Source organism: Rasamsonia emersonii (genome assembly GCF_000968595.1).
Source record: "Rasamsonia emersonii CBS 393.64 chromosome Unknown ctg1118621759965, whole genome shotgun sequence".
Taxonomy (NCBI): Eukaryota; Fungi; Ascomycota; class Eurotiomycetes; order Eurotiales; family Trichocomaceae; genus Rasamsonia; species Rasamsonia emersonii.
In genome coordinates, this window is record NW_013563322.1 from 65,147 (window position 1) to 90,414 (window position 25,268).

Sequence of the window (25,268 nt, forward strand, 5' to 3'; positions counted from 1 at the left end):
AGTGGTAAAATTCCAAAACAACGACAGTGGTATCTTCCAATATAGAAAAACATCCAGCTGCAAAAAATGCAAGAATATAAGATCTCTCGTTTCTCTCTTCAAACAGAACGCCAGGGCCACCATGGCACAACCCAAAAATGCAGTATCTTTGATTCAACGTTGATATCGCGGTAGAGCTTCATCTCCACCACCATCCAGACTTATAATCTGATCCTCTTCGTCGAGTACAGGAGCAGAAGGAACGGCGTTGGCAGCTGGAGTACTACCACCGGGTGCCGGATCCGGGGCACTAGCCTCCATCATTAATCGCTGCCTCTCGAGCTCCTGCTTATCATCCCCGTGAGACTGGACCTCACCGCGAGCGGGAGGAGGCTCGCTTGGGCCGGCAGAGCTAGGACCAAGAACGATAGTCTCCACAGACAAGGCAGATGACAACGGGGCCGAAGAGGGGGCATCATTCCCACTGTTCGGAGGATTGTAGGGATATGGGTCATCGTCCGGCAAATCTGGCGCTGTGGGAGCAGTTGCTACCACGGTGGAAGGGCCGGCTTCATCCTGACCTGGCGGGCGACTCGGCAAGAGCATTTCTTCTTCTCGCCGCAACCTAGTCTTCTCATCCACCGGCTCCTCGGGCTGCGGAGGTGGAAAGACCTCACCCAGTGATTGGTAAGGCTGCCCTCCTGTTGTGGGATACTCATCCCAATACTCCTCCTCATGGTCGTAGTAGTAATCTGCATTGGGATAATAACCTTCAGCGGCGTACTGCTCCTCCCCAATATCGATGTGTCCATCGGAGTACCTATCAGCTCCATCGAAACTGGTACTGTGAAAGGCGGCCGAGTGATCAGCGAGCGAGGCGTTCTCCTCCGTCGTTTGACGTGGACGACGGCTCGAATCTCGTGTCCCAACCACAACCTCGAAGACGATGGCGACGACACCTTTCTCGCGTCGAATCTGATCGGTGTCCAGAATGTTGCCAGCCCAGTTAGAAGTGATGGAATTGCCCGCTTTATCCGCGACAGTGAAAACCTGGCCACTGGAGGAAAAGTTGCTACCTCCTGAGACCATGTTCAAACGTGGAAGAAAGCGATCCTGCGCGGCAAGCTTGCCACGCAGATCAACCACCACTTCAACGTAATATCGAAAACTGATCATTCCGCCCGGAACACGCCCGATCGTTGGAAACGCATCCTCGGGAATCCGAATCGAGGTCTTGACGGTTGCGCTCATGGTGACCGGATCGACGATTAACGGCGCGAACGTCTGGGAAAGATCCTTCCGGAAGACACTGCTGCTCCGGCTGGTGCCAAAAGAAAGACCACTCAGCCCGGTCCGCGATTTTGGCAGGTAATCCTCATAGTTCTGCTTGCCGTCTGGGCCCGGTGGACCGACAGGGATGGCCGGATGAACGTCAATCCGACCTTGCCGGTAGAGGGTGATAATAATGCCGTGGGGACTCCGCACTTTTCGGTTATGATTAATGGTGATTTTGATAGGTATGGTGTCACCAGGCAATCCTCCGGCTCGTTGAAGCTCCGCTGTCGCGGTAATGGTCTTCTCTGGCAAGGATGCAGTAGTGCTGCGAGCTCCACTACTCCGCACGCTGCCCGTTCTCGTCGACTTCGGGTCCCCCGGGATCTGGAAACTCTGACTGCTGGTGCTCACGCGACTCGAACCGCTGATCTCGCTAGGCGCGGGACTCAAGGGAGGTCTCTGATCATTTGCCGAAAGGCCGTTCAGGGACGCTTCCAGTAAGGTTGAATCCTGAACCTGATCGGCGGATGGGTTCTTTTGCTTCAAAATCGCCTTGGGCTTTTTCGATACTGCCTCCAAGGAGACGACTCGAGGCTTAGGAGGGGGAAATGGCGCAATGTCCAGGTTTTCGAGCACAGTAATCCGCCGGTGACAAGACATTGTGGGACTGATGGTCGTTGGTCGAGTCAGAGTGGACGTGATAACGTATGAAATTGTTCCGCGCTCGAACTGGAGAAACTTGCCATTAGTATTGCCATGGGTAAAAGACGCACTGGGAGAAAGGATATACATTGATACTACTAGGAAGGCTATAAGGCGGAAGCTCCAATTCAAACTGGAACTTATAAATGCCTTCCTTGAGGCGGCCATCGCCGCAGAGAACCAACTCGTCCTCAAATAGTGTCGCAAGCCCATTGCCTAGGTACTGGCCTCCTCTCCTGCCTCTTCCTGGACCAAGAAACCCAATTTCAGGGCCCGCTTCCCCTGGAGCCACCGTATTCTTGAATACCTTGACGAATCCGTGTAGGCATACGACCAAGTGTGTAATGCGGACGGGCTTCACCACGGTGAGGACGACCGTGCCCTTGATGACGTCGCCGGGGAAGTAGGTTCTCCATGGATCGTCTGGCTGGACGTAGAACTCGGAGATGTTGCGATTTCGGTGACCAAAATGGGAGGTGAGCTTGTTCAGCACCCAACGATTCCGGGACGAGGGCGGGGTTTGGGACGTTGCCGAGAGGGGATCGACAGACATGACAATTCAAGAACACGCCCTTGGATCCATAAAAAGTTCTTCCTCCTCCGATTGTTGAATGCTGCAGAGCCCAGGTTTCGTTCGGAGTATCCCAACAAGTGCGCGACAGGAGGGATGACGAGGCGACCAGCGCTGTCACAGGGGTCACGGGGGGTAAGCTGCAATCACAATAAGTACACTGTACGACAGCGAGCCTGACACGTCGCAGACACGCGCCAGATTGGCTGAACGCCAGTGTCGAAAAGCGCCGGGAAGCGGAAAGAGCGAGAGACGGGCGAAGATGCTGGGGAGACAAGCGACTCAATCAGATGTAGGACGGACTTCAGGGCGCATCGTTCGCACGAGAAGACGGAACAAGAACGAGAGAAAATAGGCGAGCCAGTTGCACGAGAGTGCCAATGACTCGTGATCCGCCTATCTGAGCCGTCTCCGAAAGGTTCAGGTTCACCGAGACAAGATCGGGGCGCTTCTGCGCTACCAACGTCCGGTCTTCCCTTGGGCAGTTACAGTGGTAGGTAGGGTTGCACGGCAGGTCGACTCGAAAGCGGGAACAAAGAGGGACTAAGGAATGAATTGAAGAATGCGTTTTGGAAGAAGAACGTGGACAGAGGATCGAGAGCCGATACAGGATGTGGGGAAGAACGCGCGGATCGCAGCGCGAGGGAGGCCAAGAAGCAGCACCGAACGCCGGCAGAAGAGGGCGAGAGCGAAGGGCGGATAGATAAGCACCAAGGCCGCCGACACGCCGTCCTTGGCCGGGTCAAGCTTTATGCGGGCCCTGGGGGAGCCTGCCAATAGTTCGTCCAGGGAGGGCCTTGCATCCCGGGCCTTTGGGCAGGGGCTCCAGGCTTGTGTCGGTCAGGCGCGTGGCTGTTCTGTTGCAGGTGGGCTGATGTCCCCCGCTGCCGTTCCACCGCGTCGCTCTCGAGGCCTAAATTCTTGACTATTAACCACGACCCACACCCATCCGAAGAGGAAGAGGAACGCGACAGCTCAGGCTCAGTCCAGGATCAAGTCGCAGTCCTGCAGCCTGGTGATGATTCGTCTTCATGCGTGGTTGCAGTATTACACTATCTGCATTTTGACGACCGGTGAGCCGGAGACAAATGGCTGCCCAGCTCGGAAGGCAGCCTGTTGACCCGCACCGTCCAGGGCTCCTTCCCGATCGAAGCTCCCCAGACGGAAAGAACGCTCTTCAAGTAGAACTCGATACGAGACAACTCACTTGAACGAACAAGTTTACCAATGACTCGTCAAATGGCACCTGCGCTAAGCACATAGAACTCATAGCGCAGGCCTTATTTGGAGAGACCTCTGCAAATCACACGACAGCCAGCACTGAGTGACTTGCACGCCGTCAGGTAATGGAACAGCACGTGGTTGTAGATCTCTCTGCATCGCACTTTCCCATCCTGGTAGTTACGCTGTATTTCCTAGTCAACGTGTCGCATTTTAACTACTCTCCAAATTGCAATACGGAGTAATTCCCTTTTCCCTTTCTCGCTGGCGTAATTGGTGTTTGGTACGGAGTACTCCGTATTCAACGTTTGGTGGTCCACAGGTCCACGACCCACTCTTCTTTCGCGGTCCCATCTCCACTTCAATCAGGCGTTGGGCTTTCAGCCTTTCAGGCCATCGAGAACCCGGGAAGAAGCGTGTCAAGCTTTTTTGCCAAGTGAGAAGTCAAGTCCAAACAAGACGAAACAAGCAAACCACCGGGATTATTTTCAGCCCATGACAGTTTGTGAACCAGGCACCTAAGGCTTGGCTTGCTCCAAGATGCAGGCACGCGGGTACATCTGGCAGACTGGCATGTGAACGGATCGGATCTGTCATCTCATTCCTTCGTACTCGTCAAACGTCATCACCCGCCTAACTAGCATGGGGCGTCGGCCTTTGAACGCGCGTCTGATTAACAACAATAATAATAGCACATCCGTAAGACTCTGAGCAAGAGAGGGGCAAGAAAAAAAAGGCCTTTGCAGTTTCTGATCTGCAAAACTAGCCTATCGAAGGTGGATAAACGAGATGGTGAGCCGACATTCTGCTCCTTGGTTTCGTCTAAGCATACAATTGAGAATAGGTGCACTCCATCATATTGAACTTTGGAACGCTCTGAAAGTTCGCTTATTGCGGTTGTATAAATCTAGGTGCTCTGTACTAGCTGACCTGTATGGGAAAAGTATCTACATGTCGTTATGAATCCTCACAACAGACAAATTTCCTGCGTTGATTCTGTATCTGTCTTGGTCTCGCCAAAAAAAAAGCCTTGACCCTGATGCAGTCAAAATTCCTCATCCTTGCCATCTGCGATTGACAGTTCACTCGGGCTTCTGACCATACACGACATAACTACATACAGACCGAGTTGTCAGATCTCAAGAACAATAATAATTAGAGAAAAAAAACTTACAAGTCGAATAGTCCATGGATCTTTGGATTTTTGGCATCGCTCAAAGCCCCAGCCGCAAGAACTGTGACTTCCTCAGGGGACCATGATTCGAACCTCGTCAGGACAGCCATGGCAGCTCCTTCGAAACCTTTCTCGGCACTTAGTAGAAACAATGTTCCGAGTTTTTTCTGTAAAGTCCATAGATAAGTTGATAAGGTTAGCGGTTGTTCTTTTTTTTTTAAAAAAAAAATTGCAGGAGGGGGATGACTGCTCACATAATGCGAATCCTTCGGCCAGACTCCTATCGGAACCCGATATTTGTGAACGTGGATATTCACAAATCCTGTTTCACGGAACCACTCTTCAAGTTGTGGTCCAGGTCTGGTGGGATAGCCGGCTTTTTCAAAAGCAGGGATGATCGCCTGATAGTACTTCTCGATGGCGGAGCCTTTGGTCGTTCCATCCTCGGACCTTATCAACATGTCCCAGTCCTGGAATTCTACCCAGCCTCCAGGCTTGGTATTGCTGATTGATTGGTTATTAATGAGTCCGGCAGAGCCTTTTTAGGTAAAAAGTTAGAATGGGGAAAAAAAATAGAAGCCCTACTTGAAACATTGTTTCAGCAACTTCTTGAAGTCTTTGATGGAGGCAGCCAGATAACGAGCGTGGATAAAGTCAAATGGATTTTCGTACGTCCATCCAGATTCGATGTCGTCGACATAAAATTTGAGATTTGGAGGAACCCTGTAGAGGCATTCTTTTCATTAATATATATTTAACAGAGGGGCGGAGTCCTTACTAACATGGATGGCTGAGTAGGACTCAGATCGTTACCAATAACCTCGGCAGAAGGGTATTCATCAGCTAAAATACAACTCATCAGTCCCAAGCCCTGAAATATATATAAATCTTGTTAAATGGCTGCTTACCAAAATCAATTGCCCATATTCCGGTTCCAGTACCCAGATCAATGACTCGCTGTGGTGATGGACCAATAGGTGCAAAAAATAATTTCCTCTCCATGACCATCAGTGTCAGTTCATGGCCCATGTCCAGGCGATCGGCTTCTTTCTCGTCGTTAGGCAAGAGGTAGCCTTTTCAATAGCCACCAAAGTCAGTGAGACTGCAGGCTTTTAGGTATCTAGGTAGCATTCGAAGAAATGGCCTCTTACTGCCATCGCGGTAAGCATGGTAGCGCCTGCCATTCTCATGGCGGTAATTCACCACCGAAGAGGTCAAAGAGGCACTGTAGGTTGAACTGGCTATATAGTCAGTCGTATGACTGCAGTAAAGGTGCCTATGCAGAAATCTGTTACTGACAGCTCTTGCCCATAAGTAGAATCATTGTCAGTAACCTAAGGACTCCGTTAGAAACCATCATTGTTATGACAAATGACTTAAGATTTGTAAACCTGAGAATCCACTTCAATTGCAGGTAGAGCGTGATGACTATCTTGTCCCGTGAACTCGTTCTGTGCCATGATTCCGCCGTTGTTGAGTTTTGATGATTCGTAAACTCAGGCACGAAGAACAACTTTCCAACAGTTTAGAGACGGTCGAACAAGATGCAATTGCGGCATTTTATGGAAGAATGCGCTGTAGTGGGAGGGGCCGAATTTTATATAAAGGCCAATGCGCATGTCTTTAGGCGGGCACAAATCAGCTTTCTGTTTAGCGTCATGAAAAATGTCAGGGTTGTTGATATCAGATGCAACGATCCAAGAATGGAAAGGAGCGTTTGATGTGGCTGGCCAACATAAATCGAGTTTTTGAGTTCAAATAACCTTCGGCAGGAAGAGGGCGACTGAGTTGGGGGTCTGACCGCGAGCCACCTGATTCTAATGAAGCTTCGGCTAATGAACCTAGATCACTAAGCAGTATAGTGCGGAATAGGTACACTCCACTACCACTATTAAGCTTTGAAAGGCTTTGAAAATTCGCGTGTGGTGGTTGTTAACAGAAAAAAAAAGGTCCCTAAGCTAGATAGATACTGGTGGTCTGGCCTGAGGATGCTCTGGAACATGGGAAAGATATCCATCTATACATGAATTTCTACAACTGAGAATCCTCTTGCATTGACTCTCTCCGTCCTGGTCTGGCCAAGAAGAAAAAAAAATTTTATTTCTCTGTGTGTGCCTGTATCTCTTTTTTAAAATCGAGGTCCGACGGAGGGCATTGTTGCCTACTTCAGGAAATATTACTATGCTTTCAACAACTATTCAATTCCAGCTAAGTACTTGTGCTTAGCCTAATGACTGATTGTTCCAGTAAAACTTTTAGAAATTAAGGCGGTGTCCCTGGAAGTGGCGCCCCGCAGATACAGAGATGTCATCATCTCATCATCACTGATATCAGGGCAGCCATGGGCCAGCGGTGATATCACACCACACTTTCTCCTGTACTCTGTACCTGGGGAGGAAGCATCTTGGACTGCACGGTTAATCTGACTTGTGGCATCTTGCTGTGTATGCCCATCCTCACTCCTTTCTTTTAGTACCTAGCTAGGTTCTAGATCGAACTAGTCTACCGTATCTAGGTCCGCCACCTGAGCACTTAATACGATCCTACTCAGCAGAAAAGAAGGACGCACACCGGCATACACCTCGTTCTGTGTCAGCAGCATGGCCTCTCCAGACCCTCACACCGGTGGCTCACTCTCAGAGATGGCGCCCACAGGCACGCGCATGCCCAACGACGCTGGGTTGCAGAACCTCATCCCCTCGAAAGCGCGCCCGGACCAGCAGGAGGAAAACCACCAGTTCAGCTACGACGGGCTCGCGCAGCCAACTCTGGTAAAAGCGGCCGATAACCCGACCGATATGCCCCGGAGCAAGCGTGACACCCACGCCTCGGGCGAAGTTATGACTGCCCTAGGTGACTCGCTCCCCGCGGAGATCGAGACGAAGAATCTGGACTTCAAGTCGCAGGATCCTGGCACTAAGGGCCGGACTAGGCCCATCAAGCATGCCACTCTGAACCGGAGTATCTTCGACAAGCTTGCTCCGAAGGAGGACCCGGAGGCGAGGGAGGCGGTGCAAGAGCCTCAGCATCGGTATTAAAACATGACTCTTGCGAGAAATGCTGTGGTTTGTGGGAATCGAGTCAAAACGATGTTGCATATATCGCTGAAGATTTAGATACGAAGACTGTATCATTATGCACAGTACAGTAGTACTTCTCGAATGTATCCTGAGCGCAATTCTCGTGGAATATCATCGTCATTCAAATGGGATCAAACCTATAAGCTCTTGTCTTTGCGTTCTGTGTTCCAGGATCTTGGTGCGTAAGCATGGTCGAAGAGAATAAAATGTCAAGCCGAAACGAGACGGACAGAAGAGTTCGAATAGAATCTGGGTCCTTGAGAGTCTCGTCGCAGAAGAGACGCTTATATATGCCGTGATTCCTCCTAGGTTCAAAGACACCAAGACTACGTAAATCTCACCGAAGGAGCTGTCAATCCGCGGTATATTTCCTCGAGAGCATCCCTCTTGCGCTTCCTCTCTTCTTGCTCCTCTTCGTCCGTCTCGTCAGGCTCACCATCAGGTACGCGCGACACCCAAGCCCGAATTGTCCCATCTCCGTGGGCGGAGAACAGTTCTAATCCTTCTCCTGACCCGCCATTCCCTCTCCACACTAGGGCATTTATTCTCCCTGCACTGAGCGCACTGGACCGGCCGCTCATCTGTCGGCGAGCTGAGGACATTAGACCGGGCACTTTCAGTCGTTTGATAAGTGTCCCGTCTCGAAGTTTGAACATGAAGATCTCCCCACGATCATCCTGATCGTTGAAGTTGGGCCACAAAAGTATCTCATGGCCAGGCTGCAAAAGACTATTCGGCAGGATCAATGGTGCCCTTTCGGCCAGATGCGATGACACGCTATTGCGGACTCGCGGACCAAAATGGACCAGCGTATTTGCCCCCGTTGTTGCATCCCACACACGGATCCGTGCGTCCTGACCTGCTGTCACCAAATGACTGCCGTTCGACGTCCATCGGACCCCAGTTACAGCTCCGTTGTGAGCGCGAGCTTGACGAGAAAAGGCTGGGCGAGCTGAAAATGACTCAGGCGCAGAATCTGGTGCGATCACCCCAACAGCATCGTCCATATCCAAGGTGGCTATGGCGGAGTTATGGCCAGCACGGCGGACATCAAAAATTATAACTCGATTGTCTGTCGAAGCAGAAGCCAAGATATGAGGATGATGAGGTGCCCAGCTTACAGACAAGACAGAAGAATTATGCCCTGGCAAGGCATGAGTCGCGAGCCCAGTGCGAAGATCGAGAAGACGGACAGATTTTTCTGATGAGCCTACAGCAATGAGCAGTGTTGAAGCCGGATGGGACGAGAAGGAATGAGAATACGGCGTTACGTGAAGATTGAACGTGTGGGCTGGCCTGATGGCGGGGGGTTCCAAGGTAGACAATTTCAGGGTGTTGTCATGGGATGTCGTCAAAATCGTAGACGGCGTTGGGTCAAACGGATATATCGAGATTGAGGTGATAGCATGAGTATGGGCAGACTCATGCGAGGCCCTATCGTCTAGTCAGTTATCGTCCAGCAAGACTGTAGAGATGCCTGTATTCCTCACTTGTGGACCGAAGCAACGGATTCGTGCAGATGCTCTAACTCTGAGCCCCGACTCTCGAGATCCCACAAACGAATAGACGGGTCTGCGCCCCCGGAAACCATGCTACATCGAGACCTTAGCCTTGGACATCCTACAGACGGATTTTGATTGAACACGAAGGAATAATATAAAGACATACTATCGTCCCTCATGCTGATCGATAGCAAGGACATTTACACCCGCTTTATGGGCGAACACCTCATCCACGGGCGTTGAATTCGGTCCGTCATCCTCGGATTTTATAACTCCAGGAACAGGCTTATGACTGGTGAAGCGAATACCGGGAGCCGGTTCAAGGAGTTGCACCAGTCGCGATGTTTGAGCGACATGAAAGGCGGAAGGGCTGATCGTCCCTTGCGCCCTGTTTAGAAGGAATGAATTCATACATCAGTGACCATTAGCTTGCGAACAATATAGAAAAGATCAGCTGCAAGCCGCATCTGCTCGACAGATAAGACGTAGTTTATCGCGACTCGACGCGGAGAGCTCGGCGGAGAGCACGGAACGGAAAAATGATGCACCGATATCTAACATTACGAGCTCTTTGACAGGCTGAAGACCATCCATCAGCAGAGCGTCTCTGGAGGCTGGAGTCTTCAGATCCGTGCCATGTCTCATGGCAGATCTCTTTCGCAGAGCCAGAATGCATTTCTCAAGCCTCCGTCAGACAATAGAAAAGATCGCACGGTGACTGCTTCCAAGTCGAAACAAAAACGCCAAGCCAACGTTTATGACGCTGTCGCTGGTGAGTATTTACCGGTATTCTCTGGGATTGACTCGATCTGACAATCGTAGGACGTATCTCTGTGGGTGGCTTCCGCGCCCAAACGCGGTTCTCTTCTCGGTACAGAGATAATGCGTCCTCCAGCACCGTAGCGGTACGGCCGGAAGAGGTCCTCTTCCGCCGCCAGAGCGCCCCGGTGCGATACGAAGAAAATGATTTTTACTTTGCGAACGAGAAAATTCCGCCGGATTGTCCTCTGCCGTCCTCGGACCTGTTGCAAGCGATTCACGCCTACTCGGCTGATTTCTATGAGAACGCCATCACGGACGGTGGAGCGGATAACTTTCGAAGCATGGATGAAACGGCGTTGATTGCCATGGGTATTCTTCTGGAAGAGATGGCGAAGGAGTCTCTGGGTGAAACTGGGGACATGGTTCTCGTAGAAGGAGAGGAGATTGAAGGCTCCGACGGCGAGGCTAGTGTCGCATCTCTAGGAAAGTCCGGCAGGAAACGGTCAAACGCCAGTGTCCATGCCAGCTCGGCTGAGGAGTTGCGATCGATACGAAGGATGAGGAAGAGAAGGCGCAAAACACCCCGGCCGGAGAGCTCCGCTCCTGAGACGGAGGCAGATGCTGAAGCTTGAGTTTTCCAGTCGCTGTGTGGGCATTAAAGATTCTGCATGAATAACAGCTGACGGAGACTTCTGGACCTATTTTGATAGCGTCCTGCGTGCGCAATGCTTACAGCACAGGAACCACCACTATGGAGGTCTTGTATGAGTTCTCCTTAGTGTGTCTTTAAGACGTTGCGTCCTTTCAGCCACATGAGGTTGCTGATGATCAAAATCCTTGAGCGGTCAGTGCCCTTAATGACTGCTATATCCCCAAATTTATCTACAACTGAATAAATAATGATTGAGTGGCTCTGAAACCTTGCTATTCTTAGCAGTTATCCGTCTCGTCATTGGTATTTTTCTAGCTGTAGATTTCCAGGGCTTACCGTTCAGCAGCCAAATAATGGCATCCTATTTCGGCAAAGAACGTGACCTCCCCATATTCGAGATAGCCCGCAACTTCCCTGTGTACTTTCACGCGTAGCATCACCTACCTGGTCTCCAATCTGCCATCCCTCTTCGCTATTTGAAGAGAGGTAGAGAATTACTACCACGATATCATCTCCTCCATCACATTCTGATGTAGGACTGGCAGCCACTTGACCATATCTTTCTCGTGGCCCTAGCCATAATCGTCATCATGGTACGTTCTTTTTACCTGAAATGTTAAGTCGATCAATTTGTCATACAGTCACCTACCTGTCCTAGAAATGAAAAAAGAACAATAACTTCACCTACTAATGCTCTTGACAACAGCCACCCAACAACAAGTCTCTCTCGCCCGCTGCTAAACAGCAGCTCATCCTTGATCATATCCGGTCCACCCGCACCTGCCACACGCTGAAAGACCTCGAGAAGATGCTCCCGTCCGTGGCGTCCATCAATGGGATGCAGGTGAAGGACTACGTGCAAGCGCTGGTGGACGACAACAAGGTGCGCATGGAGAAGATCGGGAGCGTGAACTGGTACTGGAGCTTCCCAAGCGAGGAGAGACGCGAACGGGAACAGGTCAAAGAGCGATTGACCAAGGAGCTGGGGCGGGTGCAAAAGACGATCGAGGAATTAGAGATGGAATTGCAGGAGAGGATTGCTGCTACCAAGGGAGCTGACGGCGGCGACAACGACGATGATGAGAATGTCGCTGCAGCAGAAGCAGAAGCAGCTCAGAGGGAAATTCTCATGCAAAGAAGAGATACGCTGCTGGCGGAGGTGAGAAGAATTCGAGCGGACGAGGACGCCCTTTTGGCGGGCGGAGCAGCGGGCGTGGAGAGGAAGAAGGAGGAGATAAAGGCCTGGAAGCAAGAAGCATCCATGTGGACCGATAACATATACATTCTGGAGCAGTATCTGACCAAGCTGGCGGGTGGGGATCGCGATCTTGTGGAAGCAGTGAAGCGGGAGTGCTACGGCGATGAATATGAGGAAGGAGAAGGGCTAAGGGAACTAGATATTTAGGCTATCTTTCACCAGATATGATCCGATCAGATCACAACTTTTTCTGTATGATCTGCATGCAATGAACAGTACAACCAAATGGAAAATACCTGGGTGAATTAGCGCTCGAGGCCCGCTGCTTTGGCTCACCTCCATCCTCACCCTGCCTCAGTGTGCTGCTTACAGCGCCCCTGCCAGTCACATAGTTTCTCTTTAAATCACTTGGTCCTACTGCTATTTACTAGTATTTCCCTAGGCTGCTATTATGGTCAAGTATGTAAAGTTATAGTACCTTACATGGTACTATAATACCAGTTAATACAGGTAGATCAATAGTTATAGCTGGATAAGAATGCAGTTACAGCCATAGTCGGAATCCCATTTCACCGGACAAAGAGATTGCCAGTAACCAGAAACTGAGAATAATGACTGGGAAAGCAAAAGTATTATCGATAAGTGAAGACAAGTGATAGATCGAGTGTTGTCAAACTAGAAAAACAAGGAAAAGTGAAAGTAGGCAGCAAAATAAGTGTGAAGCAAATTGAAAAAGAAAGAAAAGGTCCTCGTTGATGTGAATAAGCAATTGGTTCTTTCCCCAAAGGCCTGGTATTTATTTGTCCTTTAAACCTAGAATTTCTTTCTCATCGATTTCTTCTCGCAGTCACTGCTTTCTGCTGCTTTCCCAAGTCAACAACGGGTCGTTCCTTCCAAAACCGTCCACAAAAAGCCAAAATGCAGCTCTATTAATTCCTCCTTAGGTCTAATTTTTTTGATTCAGAAAGATTTCCATTCAGCTGCCTTTCACCCATCCTGTTTACTAATTCCTCGAACAATTCGACAAGTATGGAAACTTCCATAGAAACAACACCTCGGCAGTCGCCATTTCATTACTTTTTGGCACCTAACGAAGATGTGGGCAATAAAGAATTGCATAAAAGATCAGCCATAATTGAAAGAGGCGGTATCTTATATGAGGTGTATCGTATGTGATTTGCTTCTATATATGCAAACTTCATACTGATACATCAATAAAGGCACTTCATCGATAGCCTGGGGACATGTGGATCTCGCTGCAGCCGGAGCAGCTGTCGAGCCCGCCGTCACCGAGACAAATGAACACGCCGAAGCTCCACCCATTCAGCAGCTTCTGTGCAGACTTTCGCTGTACCAGTACCTGAGCCTACACCAACCGAAACCATTGTGATCAATGAGCATGGGGTTTCTGGAACACTACACCTGGCATTCAGCCGACTTTTTAACTGGCAACCGCAACATCCTGAACACGATTTCACCTTCAGTATAGATCTTCACAGCATTTTTAGGATGCATCATCCATCTCTTGCTTCCGAAATCCGAATCGAGAGTCTACGCCATGAAAAGAAAAAGTATTCTCAGAAATGGATATGGGTAGTCTTACCAACTGCAGCAAACAGAAAAATTGGAATTTATGCTGGTAATAGAGAAATACATTTACTGTCAGCTGCTGACTCACCAAAATTTCATAATACCGCATACCTGCGTACTCAGGATGATCCAATTCCAAGAGATCTAAATCCACGCAAATTCCCTCATCTGCCGGAGCAAGTGAGGGTGAGCAAAAGCGGCGTGCCTCAGCCTTCGAACAGGAAGAGATAAATAAAAGGAAGGAGAAGAACCGAGAGAAGTGGAGACTTGACTTTATCAGAAAAGAACAGATCAGATCAGATAGGTTAGATTACTGATATTCCATTCCTTTACTGTCATGTGCAGCGACATCGACGGCAATACCTCATGTATGTAGTCGGATCCACCACCCCATCGCGTGTTGAAGGTCCATCATCGAAGCACATGGACCGTCCTTTCATTACAGCTAGTTTAGAAGGATCATCACTCCTTACACAGACTTGAATGATAGCATAACGCATCATGCACCTTGATTTACGGTTAATAACGAGATATCAAATATCGAAAAGGGAGAATAAAAAAACTCGTATCAGGAGGTAGCCCGTAGTAGATTTGACAGATTACTTAGAAAGGCTTTTAAACATAGATGGAATCATGTAAATATAGCATGATTCCTGATGCAAATGTATTTATGTATATATATACATCCTAAATGTGTAAACACTAGGATGAACCAGCTCGAAAAGGGCCTAGAAGTGCTGTCTGCATCCTCACTGCAGCTTGTAATGTCTGCACTGTTATCAACACAAACCCAATCCTTCACCACCACACTCTTCGACATCTTCTTCCTCTCCCAAATCTTTGTCTTATTTTCTCCTCTTCTCGCATATGTATCTATAGAGATGTAGAGTTAGTCATCCTTATCTTCGTCCTTAAATCATATCAGACAGGATAATGAATGTCCCGTCTACTCTTGTACCAGTTACTCACCGCATAGCTAGTTCCTCACCGACGCAACGATAATAGATAGAGACTCCTTATTCATTTTATTTCGTTTCATTTCGAAGCTCCATAAAGAAGAATCGGTCATCGGTAGAAATGGATAATGCAGTCCTAATCAATGCAATGGTTAGATCGGATCAAATAAGATTATACTAGATCAGATGCTTAGGGGAAAAAAAAAGGAAGAGAGAGAGACGGAGAGAGGAGAAGAAAAGAGGCATTTAATGATAATTCAAAAACTAAAAAAAAACCTGAAAACGAAACGATAGCCATACCTAGGTAGATATGTCCCGGGGGACTGAGCTCCGATTCCAACAACTACCTACCTATACTAATCAATGAATCAATCATTGCATCGCATAGCAAGACAACCGATATGTCGAATCGAATAATCCGTTGGACGGTCGTTCGCTCGCTCGCTCGTCCATCAAATCTGCTCACCAGAACAAGGATGAAAAGACAATCATTAAATTAGACAGGATGACCTGCATCCTTGCATCCATGGGCTGTATGCCTGGTTGCGTGATAGGCAAATGCTTCGTTTCTTCTCGATCCAGCAAGAAGAAGTAATTAATTTGTTGACGAACAAGTCCCCACGATCGACGCGGGGTAAAAGAGGGATTAAACCTTTAAAGAGTCTAGAAGGTAGAAGAATTGAAAACAGCTGGTGTCGTCCTGGTGTCTTGTCGTTTGTGCATGTCCGTTAAAGGGTGTATTGCCGCAGGTCGGTTGGTCTGTTCTGCTTTCAGAAGACAGACATGACCGCTGAACTAGGTTCCTTTCTTTTATGCCCCCTCGTCATCGAAATCCGCTCGCAGATTCTAAGACAGAAAAGAAAAATAATAAGCATGATGCGCTCTGAAAAGAGGAGAAGGGAAAAAATGGGTATTTCAAGGAGTTCCTACTTAAGTCCAATATGATAGAGAAAACAAGTATTCATTCATTCAATCCGTCGTAAAAAAGAAGTCCTGCTTACTGGGAGCAAGCATATCTGTGTCTCGTACCGCCTCTCCATTGATAGATGACATTGAATTTCACAGCTTCTCAAGGATCGTCCTACTGAATGAAATTCGCCGAGCTGCCGCCCAAGAGAGGTATATCCCGCCAAACAAAGAAAGAAAAGACTTGCCGAAGACCCCAAACTCCAAACCTGGGAAAAACGGGTTTCTGGAATTATATTTACAAGAATTGTAAATGTGCGATGCATGCGCGTTGTGGCTCTCTTGGCCCTGTCTTTGAAGACCTCAACCTGTCGACAAGAGGCAAGTGCCGCAAGATTTGCGTTGCATCGAGGCGCAGTTCATAAAATGGTTCTCGACGATGGAGAAAATGCTGCTTTCATATCAGCAGATACCGCCAATCGTTTTTAATCATCACGTCGCGCCAGTGAACGCCGCGTTTTCTTATCTCCCTCATTCCCGGAGTGCCACAGGGCGGAGAGGTGGACGTATCTCGTTTCACGGCCGGATCGATGGGAGGAGACGTTGGGCCCCCGTCCACGGGGTCATCTGCAAGCTTCCAAACCTCTTGCAACACGCGATACATGCGACCAAAGCTCCCAAAATCGGCCTGATCGCCTAGTGCCACAACTCTCTCACGCAAGACCTGACGGAAAGAACTGGATGGCATGGAAAATGCCCCTGTGATGAGCAATGGCCAGACAAGAGAGCGATCATAGCCATCTGGGCCTCCTGGGATGAACTGGAGAGCATGCGTAACAGCGTCAACAAGGTTGAGGATGTTCTGTTGACTCCGATCGAATCCAGGGACCAAACTGCACAGATAGATACGGGCCGCGATGCGGAAGATGGCGGTCATGTTTTTCGTGAGCTGATCGGGTCGGATCGCACCGCTGTCAGGAGAGAATGGGCTCTCGAGTTTCGGGTCGAGAGGTTCCGTGAATTCCAGCTGCCTTCCCAGGGCAGACACGTGAGAGCAGACGGCCATGTCGTCCACGACCCCTTCCTTTTTCAGCGCATCGAGGCAGGCAATCTCGGAGATCAGGTACATGACTCGATCGTCGCAACCCATGAGTTCACGAAGGCCTGACGACGTTCCACTTAAATGCTTCGTACGATAAGTGTGAGCAAAGTGAGGTGATTTGCCAAGCATCGTGGCTCCCAGGATATCGATCCATGCCGTCAATGTCATGTTGAAGGGAGGCTGCGTGAATGGAGAATCGCATTTAATCAACTGCGACGGGAGATCCAGTCTCTCTACCAAACTCGTCACCGCTTGGAAGTGATCACTCCACGCAATGTCTGGTAGGTCAATATCACCGGGTAGGTCAACGTTGGGTAGGTGGTAATCTTCGGGATCGCAGACGGAACAATTGAAGAAGATCATGGCAAGAGTGGTGTCTAGGGCTTGATCGTAGTTCGTGTTCTCATTCAACGATCGATAAAGCTGGGACACTGCTTCGTAGCGATGTCGCACGATGTCATAGTCAATCTCTTCGCCGACAACCCCTGCCGTGTTTTTCAGATGAATTGCAGCGACACTGAGACAGCAGTGCAGGTAAGATTTGTTGGTCTCGAGACTGTGGAATATGGCCTGGGCACGCTCATGACCCCGTTGGTGGACTTCCAGGATGGGAAAGGAAAGACGCAGGACTTTGTCGACAAAATAATTCAGCAATGGTCGATCAGCATCATCAACTGGGATCGACGTTTGCATCAGGGAATAAGACTGTTCATTGTTCTGCTCATATGCCGCGGCCTCCATACCGACGAATGGCGGAGGGTGAGCCAGAGATGCCTCAGGAATCCACTCATCGCCGGGGAAAGGTGGAAGAGTCGCGTGCAACTGTGGGGGAGCGTAGGTGGTGAAGGACGAGAAGGACGTGTCACATCGCGTAGGAACATCATTCACAAACAGCTGGCGCTCTGTCTTGATATCCACTTCGTACGGAGGGAACTGGCCGTAGGGGGCTGGCCCAAAAGCTGGAGTTGGCAGGTGCGAGGCGAATGGATCGTAGGCTCCGTGGAAAACCGGCCGATTGAAGTCGAACTCAGGGACGAACGGAGAAGTCATAGGCATTGCGCGATAACGTTGGTCTGCGAGGCCATGTTAGAGAGACACGGACCGCAAGAAATAGAGAGATAATCCCACCAGCCATCATCGAATTCCTTTCATTGAGTTTGGTCTGCTTAATCTTGCTCTTGATCCTTTCTTTCTGTATGGCTCGCTGCTCTGCATTCGACCACCAGATCGGCCTTTTGTATTCGCATCTCACACAGAGATTACTGCAAGCGCGGCAGGTGGGATGAGCTTCGTCACATTTCTTTCTTCGCAGGCGGCATGTATAGCATCCTTTCGATCCCTCCAAGTTAGCTATGCCGCAGAAGGGCACTTGCGCTTGACGTACCGGAGCGTGATCTCTTATGTAGCTGGGCGGGTGGTTGTTGGGAACACTCTGACGGCGCCGGAATCGCAGTGGAAGAATTGGTTGATTTCTTCTTTGTAGCAGCCTTCTTTGTCGGCATTTTGATAACGCTGTATCGGGAGCGAAAATAATTGCAAGATTTGTGGACCGAGAGGATGACTGTCACGGACAGCGACACGTTAAGACGGACGGTAGTGGAGAGTCGCGACACCAGCTGCTGTGTATCTACCTGAGAAGCAGGAGTCGCAAAGCTGGACCGGCAGCCTTTGCTGGCTATCAATTGATGGAAGGAAGGACGATGGAATGGAATTGGCGAGGAAAGGGCACCATCACTTGCGAACAGCCTGAAGTAAATATTTGCGTTACTGTTGGACATGTTGAGATTTAAAACTAAGATGCGACCAACGGTAGGTGTTGCGTGTTTCTATTTTTCGACCTGCAGAGCTGCAGCAACCAACGGGCAGCAGTAGAGTTCGGGGAGAATCTGCGGAGCCCAGATGGGTGGGGTCTCGACGACTGGAGCTCGACACCAGAACAGGGAGGTCGATGGGCAAATGAGAGGCGCCCAGGCCATGTCAACCGTTCGTGGACGAGAGCGCTGAGCCTAAATTTGGGAGGCGCCCACGATGCAATGCAAGTGGATTCGGATGGGCGAGGATCTTGCCGGCTAGTGCACGGCCGGGCAGGGGATAGGGCCAAGCGGGAAGATGGATGGCCTCAGCGGATCGATCCATAGGATTAACGCCTGGGGACCCAGTTGATCTGTCAGGATCAGGGGACTGAAGACGAGAGCTCGTGCGACTAGCCAGGGTATCTCTGCCTGATAGGCTGGCAGGGCATAGCCGATGAGGATCGCTAACAACGCCGCCAGCGATTAGCTGCGCTGCTAGCAGCCCTTCCATCCGATGCCTGCACAGACAGGCACTGGGCTACCGGCTCCCGGCATGTGCGTGATACCCTGGAGTTACCTGTTTGGGCTATCTCCTCACGGAGCAGCACCCTGGACTGGAGGCCAAAATTAACTCAACCCTGACACTCTCTTCTCTAACGGGATCCCTAGGCGCGAGCCAACCAACCAGACAGATGCTGCAAGTAACAGACCGCTGGATATTCCTGCTGTGAGAGCGCAATTCGGGTTTGCGCCCAATCCCTGGTACTCCGGACGACACTATCGACGTTTGGCGTATAGGCCACTCGCGAAAAGTTTGCGATCGGGCTGAATAGCTCCGTAGCCTCCAGATAAGGTCATGGGAATAGAAATCACGATGGTCCATATTGCCTCGCTAGCACCAGGTCGCTGTCCACTGGCCCGATGAGGAACATCTGTGGAAATTTGGCAGGCCGCAAGTCACCAATGGGCGGGGCAGTCTGGATGCTGCTCTGTTCTTCGGCCAATCGATGCGTAGAAGCGTGATCGAAACCCGGTCCAATAGAATCGGCGGATCAGGGACGGGCCGGCCGATATTCGCGAGGACGGACCAGTCAGAACGGAGTGCGAGATTGGCGCGATGCCAAGCTTCAATTCCTGCGCGCTCATTGGGCGTCTCTCGTCAAGCCAGCAGCAGCGGATCCTAAGGTTGCTGTCCATCATACGGCGCGGGAAGCCCATCGCGCTAAGATAGCCCGAGTGCCCGTGCACGGTGCATCTTCATCCGGCATCCGTGGGGGAGGGCCAAAGCTCCCGCGTGATAAGATAATGCAGGCTGCAGGCACGCTAACAATGTCCCTTAATTAGCAACACCAAACCCCGCCCAATGTAAATCTGGGTTAATTAGTGCTGTTGGTTGGCAGTTCTGCAGTTGCATGTTACATGGCGAGTCGCCATTAATTTCGCCAAATACAGCTCAATTTGCTATTAATAACAGCTCGGCTACAGACTCTTTGGGCTCTTCACGTTGCGTTCTTAACCGCCATTACCATCCAGGTTAATCACCAAATAGACATAATTAGCAACAATAATTGTGCCAAAGACAATAATTTACTGGTTTTATTTTAGGATTAATGGTCCTTAGCATTAGTCAGAAAACCAGAGTTACCAGCTCCAGGACCGACCCCGCAGAGGGGTCATGCAACCGTACCTCGAGATGGAGATCTCCGATGACGATATTCGATTCCTCTCTTTTCCTATCCTGTTAACTGCTTCCTCCTCATTGTACCAGATGCTGACACCTTTTTCTTTTTTAATTAACTCAATGGCTAGGGCTTGACCTGGGTGGTCTCTCACTACGGTGCTTTATTGTTTGGTTGCCACGTGCTTTGTGCTTTTGCAATGAAGTACGACATTCGCCGGTGTCTCACAAATAATTATTTGTCACATTTCAATTTTGTGTTACTCGCACCAGGAGACCCGCATGAGGTTCCGGTCACTGGACATACTCCGCAACTTTCTTAGCAATACCCTTCACCTGCCTCATATGGCAGCCCGCTCAAGCTTGAAGTGACACTTGGAGCTTATTTTTGAGAGACTTCCGACTTGTGGGAGTTATTGATGCTGGTAGCAATCGATAAGATAACACATAGAATGAGGTCTCATATTCTTCAGAGCTTTGGATAAAATCAATATATTACGCATTGCTATTGTGCGAGCCGTGCCAAGCGAGTTGGAACCCCGTGTCACATGATAGCCTCCTCGAGAAAAACATAGTGGCAAGATCACGCCGGTTTATAAAATGGATATCCCCGGGCTTGAAATTGGCCATTTACCTGGAAACTCCTTATCCTGTCCAGGGAAGAGCGTGGGTGACAGGGAAGGCAATGATGTCATCCATCTGGAAGAGAGAACAAGACTGATTAAAGTAAATGGACAATCAGATAGTCACGTTCCAACTGCCACAGTGGAGACGTTGTTCTTGATTTTAGGTGGTGCAGAAAACAGACGGTAGTGTGGCATCTTCGAGTCATGTAGCATCTCAAGCTAAGAAGATCATTGCGCACTCAGGTAGCTCTCGGAAGTCCCCGCTATCAATTGAATAGCTAACCGAGTTTCCTGTGACGTCTTGAAAGCTCCCTGTTGCCCGTCACCGATGTGTCCCCAGCATTAGGACAGAGTGAAAGGATTTCGCTAGCCTTTAGTCGGGAATGAAGAGCAGAGTAACATTGGGTCGCAGCCATAAATTCTCATTGGCCTGTTTTCGTCGTTACTCATTTGGCGATAATACATGGGGATTGTCGGTGATAACCGCCACAATCACCATAACTGTCCAGGATCCCAATTCGTTTGCGAGAATGTCACCAAATAGAGTTAACCGGATAATTATTGTTAATTATGGCACACTGCACAGCTGTTGTTCAGGTGACTGCGAAGAAATTCCCGAAGAGGACATCGGGAAGATGCAGGAGGTGCTATTTTCGGAACAATTAATGGCATTTCATTCTGGCAATGGAGACTAATTCAACTCAAGAGGGCTATATTTATCAACATTTCCTAGCGAATCAGGCAATTAGCGGCCCCTCACCGGGATGTTGCAGTTGCAATCGACGATGCTTTAGTGCGGCGCTTAAGCAGGGCTGCCGGCTCCTCCCAGCCTGTCGATATGTGCCGACCTGCTGTCCCAGCAGTAGCGCCTTCGCAACCGGCCTCTCAGCGTCTTCCTGGCTCTGCCAAGCTGCAGCTTCGTTCTGCTCTGCGATCCGCGATGCAGCCATCATGCAGGCAATCAGAGCGTCATTTCGAAGTGATCGCCCAATGAGAAGGCAGCACTGCGGGCACTCCCGTGATCTTTTCCTTTGCGTGCTGGTCGGCCCATGCTCATTCGACGGGTGACTGTATCCAAAAATTGCATTTCCTGTGGCAGACCAGGGTAGCTCTTCCAGCCCAACCAACCTCGTTTCATGCCATTTCTTTTTTTTCCCTTTACCGCCTAGCCAATGCAAGCCTCTTGGTGCCAGACCTGCCCATCACATCCAGCCCGATCTCTTCGATCCCGTCCTGTCAACGCCCGCATGCGGGCTCCTCCAGCCATGCGGACCGTGCTTTTCCCCATCCCGGAGGGATCTCTGGAGAAGAGCGGGCCATCTACATAAACACCGAATCCACCCATCCTGTCTGGGTCCCGAGTTTGTTTCCATCCTCCACATGAAGTGTATCCTCAACGCATGATGTATATGTGAATTGTCTTTTGGTATTGAGTTCAGCATCTACTACCACCATACGTATATATATACCCCGTCCTTATACTACATTGGTGTTTCGCCTAAGCCGACTGTCGGCCAGGGACAAGATGGTATAAACTCCCTTGACTATCGTCAACAGACAAGCATTGAAGCGCTAGAATGGGGTGCTGACCGTTCTAAGCAGGCTACTGAGACTCATTCCCAACCCAGTCTGCAGATGCTACAGACCTCGAGTCAAGTCCCTCTCTTCAAGGCGAGGACAACCATTCCTCGACCGCTTTCTGAAGCAACTGAAATATTGGATACGGATTTCGAATCGGAATTTGAAGACGAGGAACTTGGTGACTCCCCGAGGAGGAGTGTTGGTTCTGTGAGTAACCTATTGAGTAATCCTGAGAATTGGAACTAATGAAACAATGCTGTAGCTTGGTGCAGACAGTGTCACTACTGCATCGACGCCGAGAGACGTTCCAACTCCTGACTCCGCGGGCCTAACCGCTTTCAACTTCCATTTGGATGAGAAGCCAGTCAAGGGACCTGTTGGACCACACCTGTTCCGGGCATCCGTCGACTCTTCTGATCTGAAGTCATCCCTCGAGGTTGATTTCGTCCTCGCTAAAACTCCCACTACTGCAACATTCTTCGATTCTGCTTCGAAACTGGAGCCTGAGAGGAAGGATACCCCATTGCCTGGTTACGTTGCGGACGAGACTCCACAGACACAGACAGAGCTCAAATCAATCAACAAGGAAGTTTCACAGCTTGACGAAGCCGAAGTCAGGAACTGGTCGCCACAAGATGTCGTCACATGGATGCAAAATGCTGGCTTTGATGATAGTATCGTTGAGAAGTTTTTTATCAACGACATCTCAGGAGCGATTCTCCTTGAACTCCAAGCAGAGGACCTGAAGGAGCTGGATATCCATTCATTCGGAAAACGCCATCGTTTGATGAACTCGATTCAACAGCTTCGAAACAGCGTCATGTCGTCTTCGGGCGACTCGCAAACGCCAGTACCAAATGCACCCAACCGGGATAAGAGTTCCGTTCCACAAGCAGCCAAGACAACTACGAGTAGTGATGACACCTCGTCAAACAGCGAGGAAGAGAGGAAGGAGTCGAGGTCGAAAAAGCATCATCGACGTCGGCGCCGTGAGCACCGTCACCACCGACATGATCACGAGGACATTGGCCCAGGTGACTCCGCGTCGATCGTAGCGATTGAGCAAATATTGCCCAAAATCCACCGGTGCTCCAAAGGCGAAAACTGCCGGAAGTGGCAGAAGCAACAACGCAGGCTGGCGCGCCTGGCTAAAGATTTGCCTATCGACACCATTACTGGCTCGACCATCCTCACAGGCGACCCGGGAAACCCTGACACTGCACCAAACCTCCTCCATGCTTCCAAGTCAGAAAAGCCAGAATTGTCGCCTTCTGTTGTTGCTTCGTCTGACGTGCTCGGACCTGGTCAGACCCCAAATGTCCGGTTGTGTGAGGAGAAGCTCAACGAAGTCCAACCGCGAGACCCTCAGGAGAATGTCCGCCAATTTCTCAACTTCCAACATTTGAGCCGGTTACAGCCAGTCAATGATCCTGCAACTCCTCCAAGAGAGATGTTTCCCTCGCCAGGATCGGACTCCCCCGATTCAGTCAAAACTAGCGCGTCTCTGGCCGAGAATCTTCGCCATCTCCCGAAACTGACTATTCCAAACACACAATCGTCCGTCACAGCTGCCAATCTATCTGCCAATGTCTCCGCCCAGCGCACAGTTACACCGTCCATTCTGCAGAAAAAGCCCAATTTCACCCAGCCAAGTGGGCATCAAGGTGGGGAGCAGGCACCGTTCACATACGGACAAGACATGTCTCCTGCAGACTTCTATCGTTCTCCATCCGATTTTTATCGTTCTCATGAGCTTTATCGCCAGGAGACTCCCTTCTCGGAGGTGGATGTTCCTGTGACCGCCATCCCTGCTGGCCCGATTCCACGCGAAGTTTCGCAGTCGGTTCCTCCGAACATGCGGTTTGGCCACGATTATCGTGCAATGGCAGATCCCATTACTCGTCCGGCATCTACCAAGGCAGAAAATCATCGCAGACGTCCATCCCTGAATGTATGCAATGGCCAGCCCCTTGAGCGCGTCGATGAAGGTCAGGTTGCACCCATAGAGACACCGGAGGATCTCCAGACGACGCCACGCGCCTCGAGTGGACCTCGAACCCCGAACGACATTCAACACAGTGGCTGGATGAAGAAGCGTAAGACAACCCGCTTGCTGCGCCATGAGTGGGAGGAGCATCACTTCACTCTTCGGGGCACCCAGCTCGCCATGTATGAAGACGAGCAAGCAGCTCGTCGTGACTCGAAAGCGCTCGAATATATCGATGTCGACGACTACGCAGTTGCCTGTTCATCGTTCGCTTCGCGCTCCAAGTTGACTGCAGCATTCAAGAAGACTGTTCTCAAGCGCAAGGACACTGCTCAGGACGAGGCGGCGTTTGCGTTTTCGTTGATCCCTACATCAAACAGCAACAGTTCATCCATTGTCGACCGCAAAGCATTCTTCTTGAACAACAACAAAGCACACCACTTTGCCGTCAAGACGAGAGATGAGCGGATTGACTGGATGCGAGAGTTGATGCTTGCCAAGGCACTCAAGCGAGGTAAAGAGAGCGGCGACGCGGTTAAAGTCAACGGAAATGTCATCTAGTTGGATGTTGCACGCCTCGATGTCATCCTCGCTCATTTCATCTTTCTTTGTCATCTTACTATTTTGTTTACAATCAATCTTTTCTTGTTTACTTTCTTTTCTTTTCTCTGGTGCACAGTTTTTGATTTTCGATGGAACCTATTATTTTTTTACATGTTACGACTGTTACGAGATACCACATTTCCTAGCTTGTTTTCTTTATTTTTCATTCTTTCTCCCACGAAATAGGCGGCTCTGTGAATGATTCTCTCCCTCTTGAAAGCTCGGAGGCATATTGGTTACGTTTCACCTTTTTTTTGATCTTGTTTGGAACGAAAATTATACCCGACAGACTGCTGGGCACACGCCATGTTGACTTAGCATATTCTCTTG

The 25,268-nt window shown here is 49.9% G+C and overlaps 9 protein-coding genes across 9 annotated transcripts; 5 read left to right on the forward strand and 4 right to left on the reverse strand.

The window, feature by feature from the left end:
- Positions 1 to 153: 153 nt before the first annotated feature.
- Positions 154 to 2,509, reverse strand: T310_0829 (pH response protein PalF; the record flags this gene model as incomplete). The annotated part of the gene is made up of 2 exons (XM_013476282.1): positions 154 to 1,983; positions 2,045 to 2,509. The coding sequence occupies 2 exons, from the start codon at positions 2,507 to 2,509 to the stop codon at positions 154 to 156; spliced, it is 2,295 nt and encodes a 764-aa protein (XP_013331736.1).
- Positions 2,510 to 4,830: 2,321 nt separating this feature from the next.
- Positions 4,831 to 6,282, reverse strand: T310_0830 (uncharacterized protein; the record flags this gene model as incomplete). Its single annotated transcript, XM_013476283.1, has 8 exons — positions 4,831 to 4,861; positions 4,923 to 5,089; positions 5,177 to 5,426; positions 5,508 to 5,645; positions 5,705 to 5,765; positions 5,831 to 5,995; positions 6,074 to 6,163; positions 6,222 to 6,282. The coding sequence occupies 8 exons, from the start codon at positions 6,280 to 6,282 to the stop codon at positions 4,831 to 4,833; spliced, it is 963 nt and encodes a 320-aa protein (XP_013331737.1).
- A 1,240-nt stretch (positions 6,283 to 7,522) lies between these two features.
- Positions 7,523 to 7,960, forward strand: T310_0831 (uncharacterized protein; the record flags this gene model as incomplete). The annotated part of the gene is made up of 1 exon (XM_013476284.1): positions 7,523 to 7,960. One exon carries the CDS (start codon positions 7,523 to 7,525, stop codon positions 7,958 to 7,960), a length of 438 nt encoding a protein of 145 aa, XP_013331738.1.
- A 368-nt stretch (positions 7,961 to 8,328) lies between these two features.
- On the reverse strand, positions 8,329 to 9,683 carry T310_0832 (WD repeat protein; the record flags this gene model as incomplete). The annotated part of the gene is made up of 3 exons (XM_013476285.1): positions 8,329 to 9,436; positions 9,493 to 9,622; positions 9,671 to 9,683. The coding sequence occupies 3 exons, from the start codon at positions 9,681 to 9,683 to the stop codon at positions 8,329 to 8,331; spliced, it is 1,251 nt and encodes a 416-aa protein (XP_013331739.1).
- Positions 9,684 to 10,140: 457 nt separating this feature from the next.
- T310_0833 (uncharacterized protein) lies at positions 10,141 to 10,898 on the forward strand (the record flags this gene model as incomplete). Its single annotated transcript, XM_013476286.1, has 2 exons — positions 10,141 to 10,276; positions 10,327 to 10,898. The coding sequence occupies 2 exons, from the start codon at positions 10,141 to 10,143 to the stop codon at positions 10,896 to 10,898; spliced, it is 708 nt and encodes a 235-aa protein (XP_013331740.1).
- A 610-nt stretch (positions 10,899 to 11,508) lies between these two features.
- Positions 11,509 to 12,323, forward strand: T310_0834 (uncharacterized protein; the record flags this gene model as incomplete). Its single annotated transcript, XM_013476287.1, has 2 exons — positions 11,509 to 11,511; positions 11,625 to 12,323. The coding sequence occupies 2 exons, from the start codon at positions 11,509 to 11,511 to the stop codon at positions 12,321 to 12,323; spliced, it is 702 nt and encodes a 233-aa protein (XP_013331741.1).
- Positions 12,324 to 13,145: 822 nt separating this feature from the next.
- Positions 13,146 to 14,189, forward strand: T310_0835 (uncharacterized protein; the record flags this gene model as incomplete). The annotated part of the gene is made up of 4 exons (XM_013476288.1): positions 13,146 to 13,284; positions 13,337 to 13,472; positions 13,550 to 13,892; positions 14,052 to 14,189. The coding sequence occupies 4 exons, from the start codon at positions 13,146 to 13,148 to the stop codon at positions 14,187 to 14,189; spliced, it is 756 nt and encodes a 251-aa protein (XP_013331742.1).
- A 1,836-nt stretch (positions 14,190 to 16,025) lies between these two features.
- Positions 16,026 to 18,448, reverse strand: T310_0836 (C6 sexual development transcription factor NosA; the record flags this gene model as incomplete). Its single annotated transcript, XM_013476289.1, has 2 exons — positions 16,026 to 17,743; positions 18,055 to 18,448. 2 exons carry the CDS (start codon positions 18,446 to 18,448, stop codon positions 16,026 to 16,028), a joined length of 2,112 nt encoding a protein of 703 aa, XP_013331743.1.
- A 3,844-nt stretch (positions 18,449 to 22,292) lies between these two features.
- Positions 22,293 to 24,896, forward strand: T310_0837 (SAM and PH domain protein; the record flags this gene model as incomplete). Its single annotated transcript, XM_013476290.1, has 3 exons — positions 22,293 to 22,295; positions 22,325 to 22,555; positions 22,611 to 24,896. 3 exons carry the CDS (start codon positions 22,293 to 22,295, stop codon positions 24,894 to 24,896), a joined length of 2,520 nt encoding a protein of 839 aa, XP_013331744.1.
- Between the last annotated feature and the right edge of the window lie 372 nt (positions 24,897 to 25,268).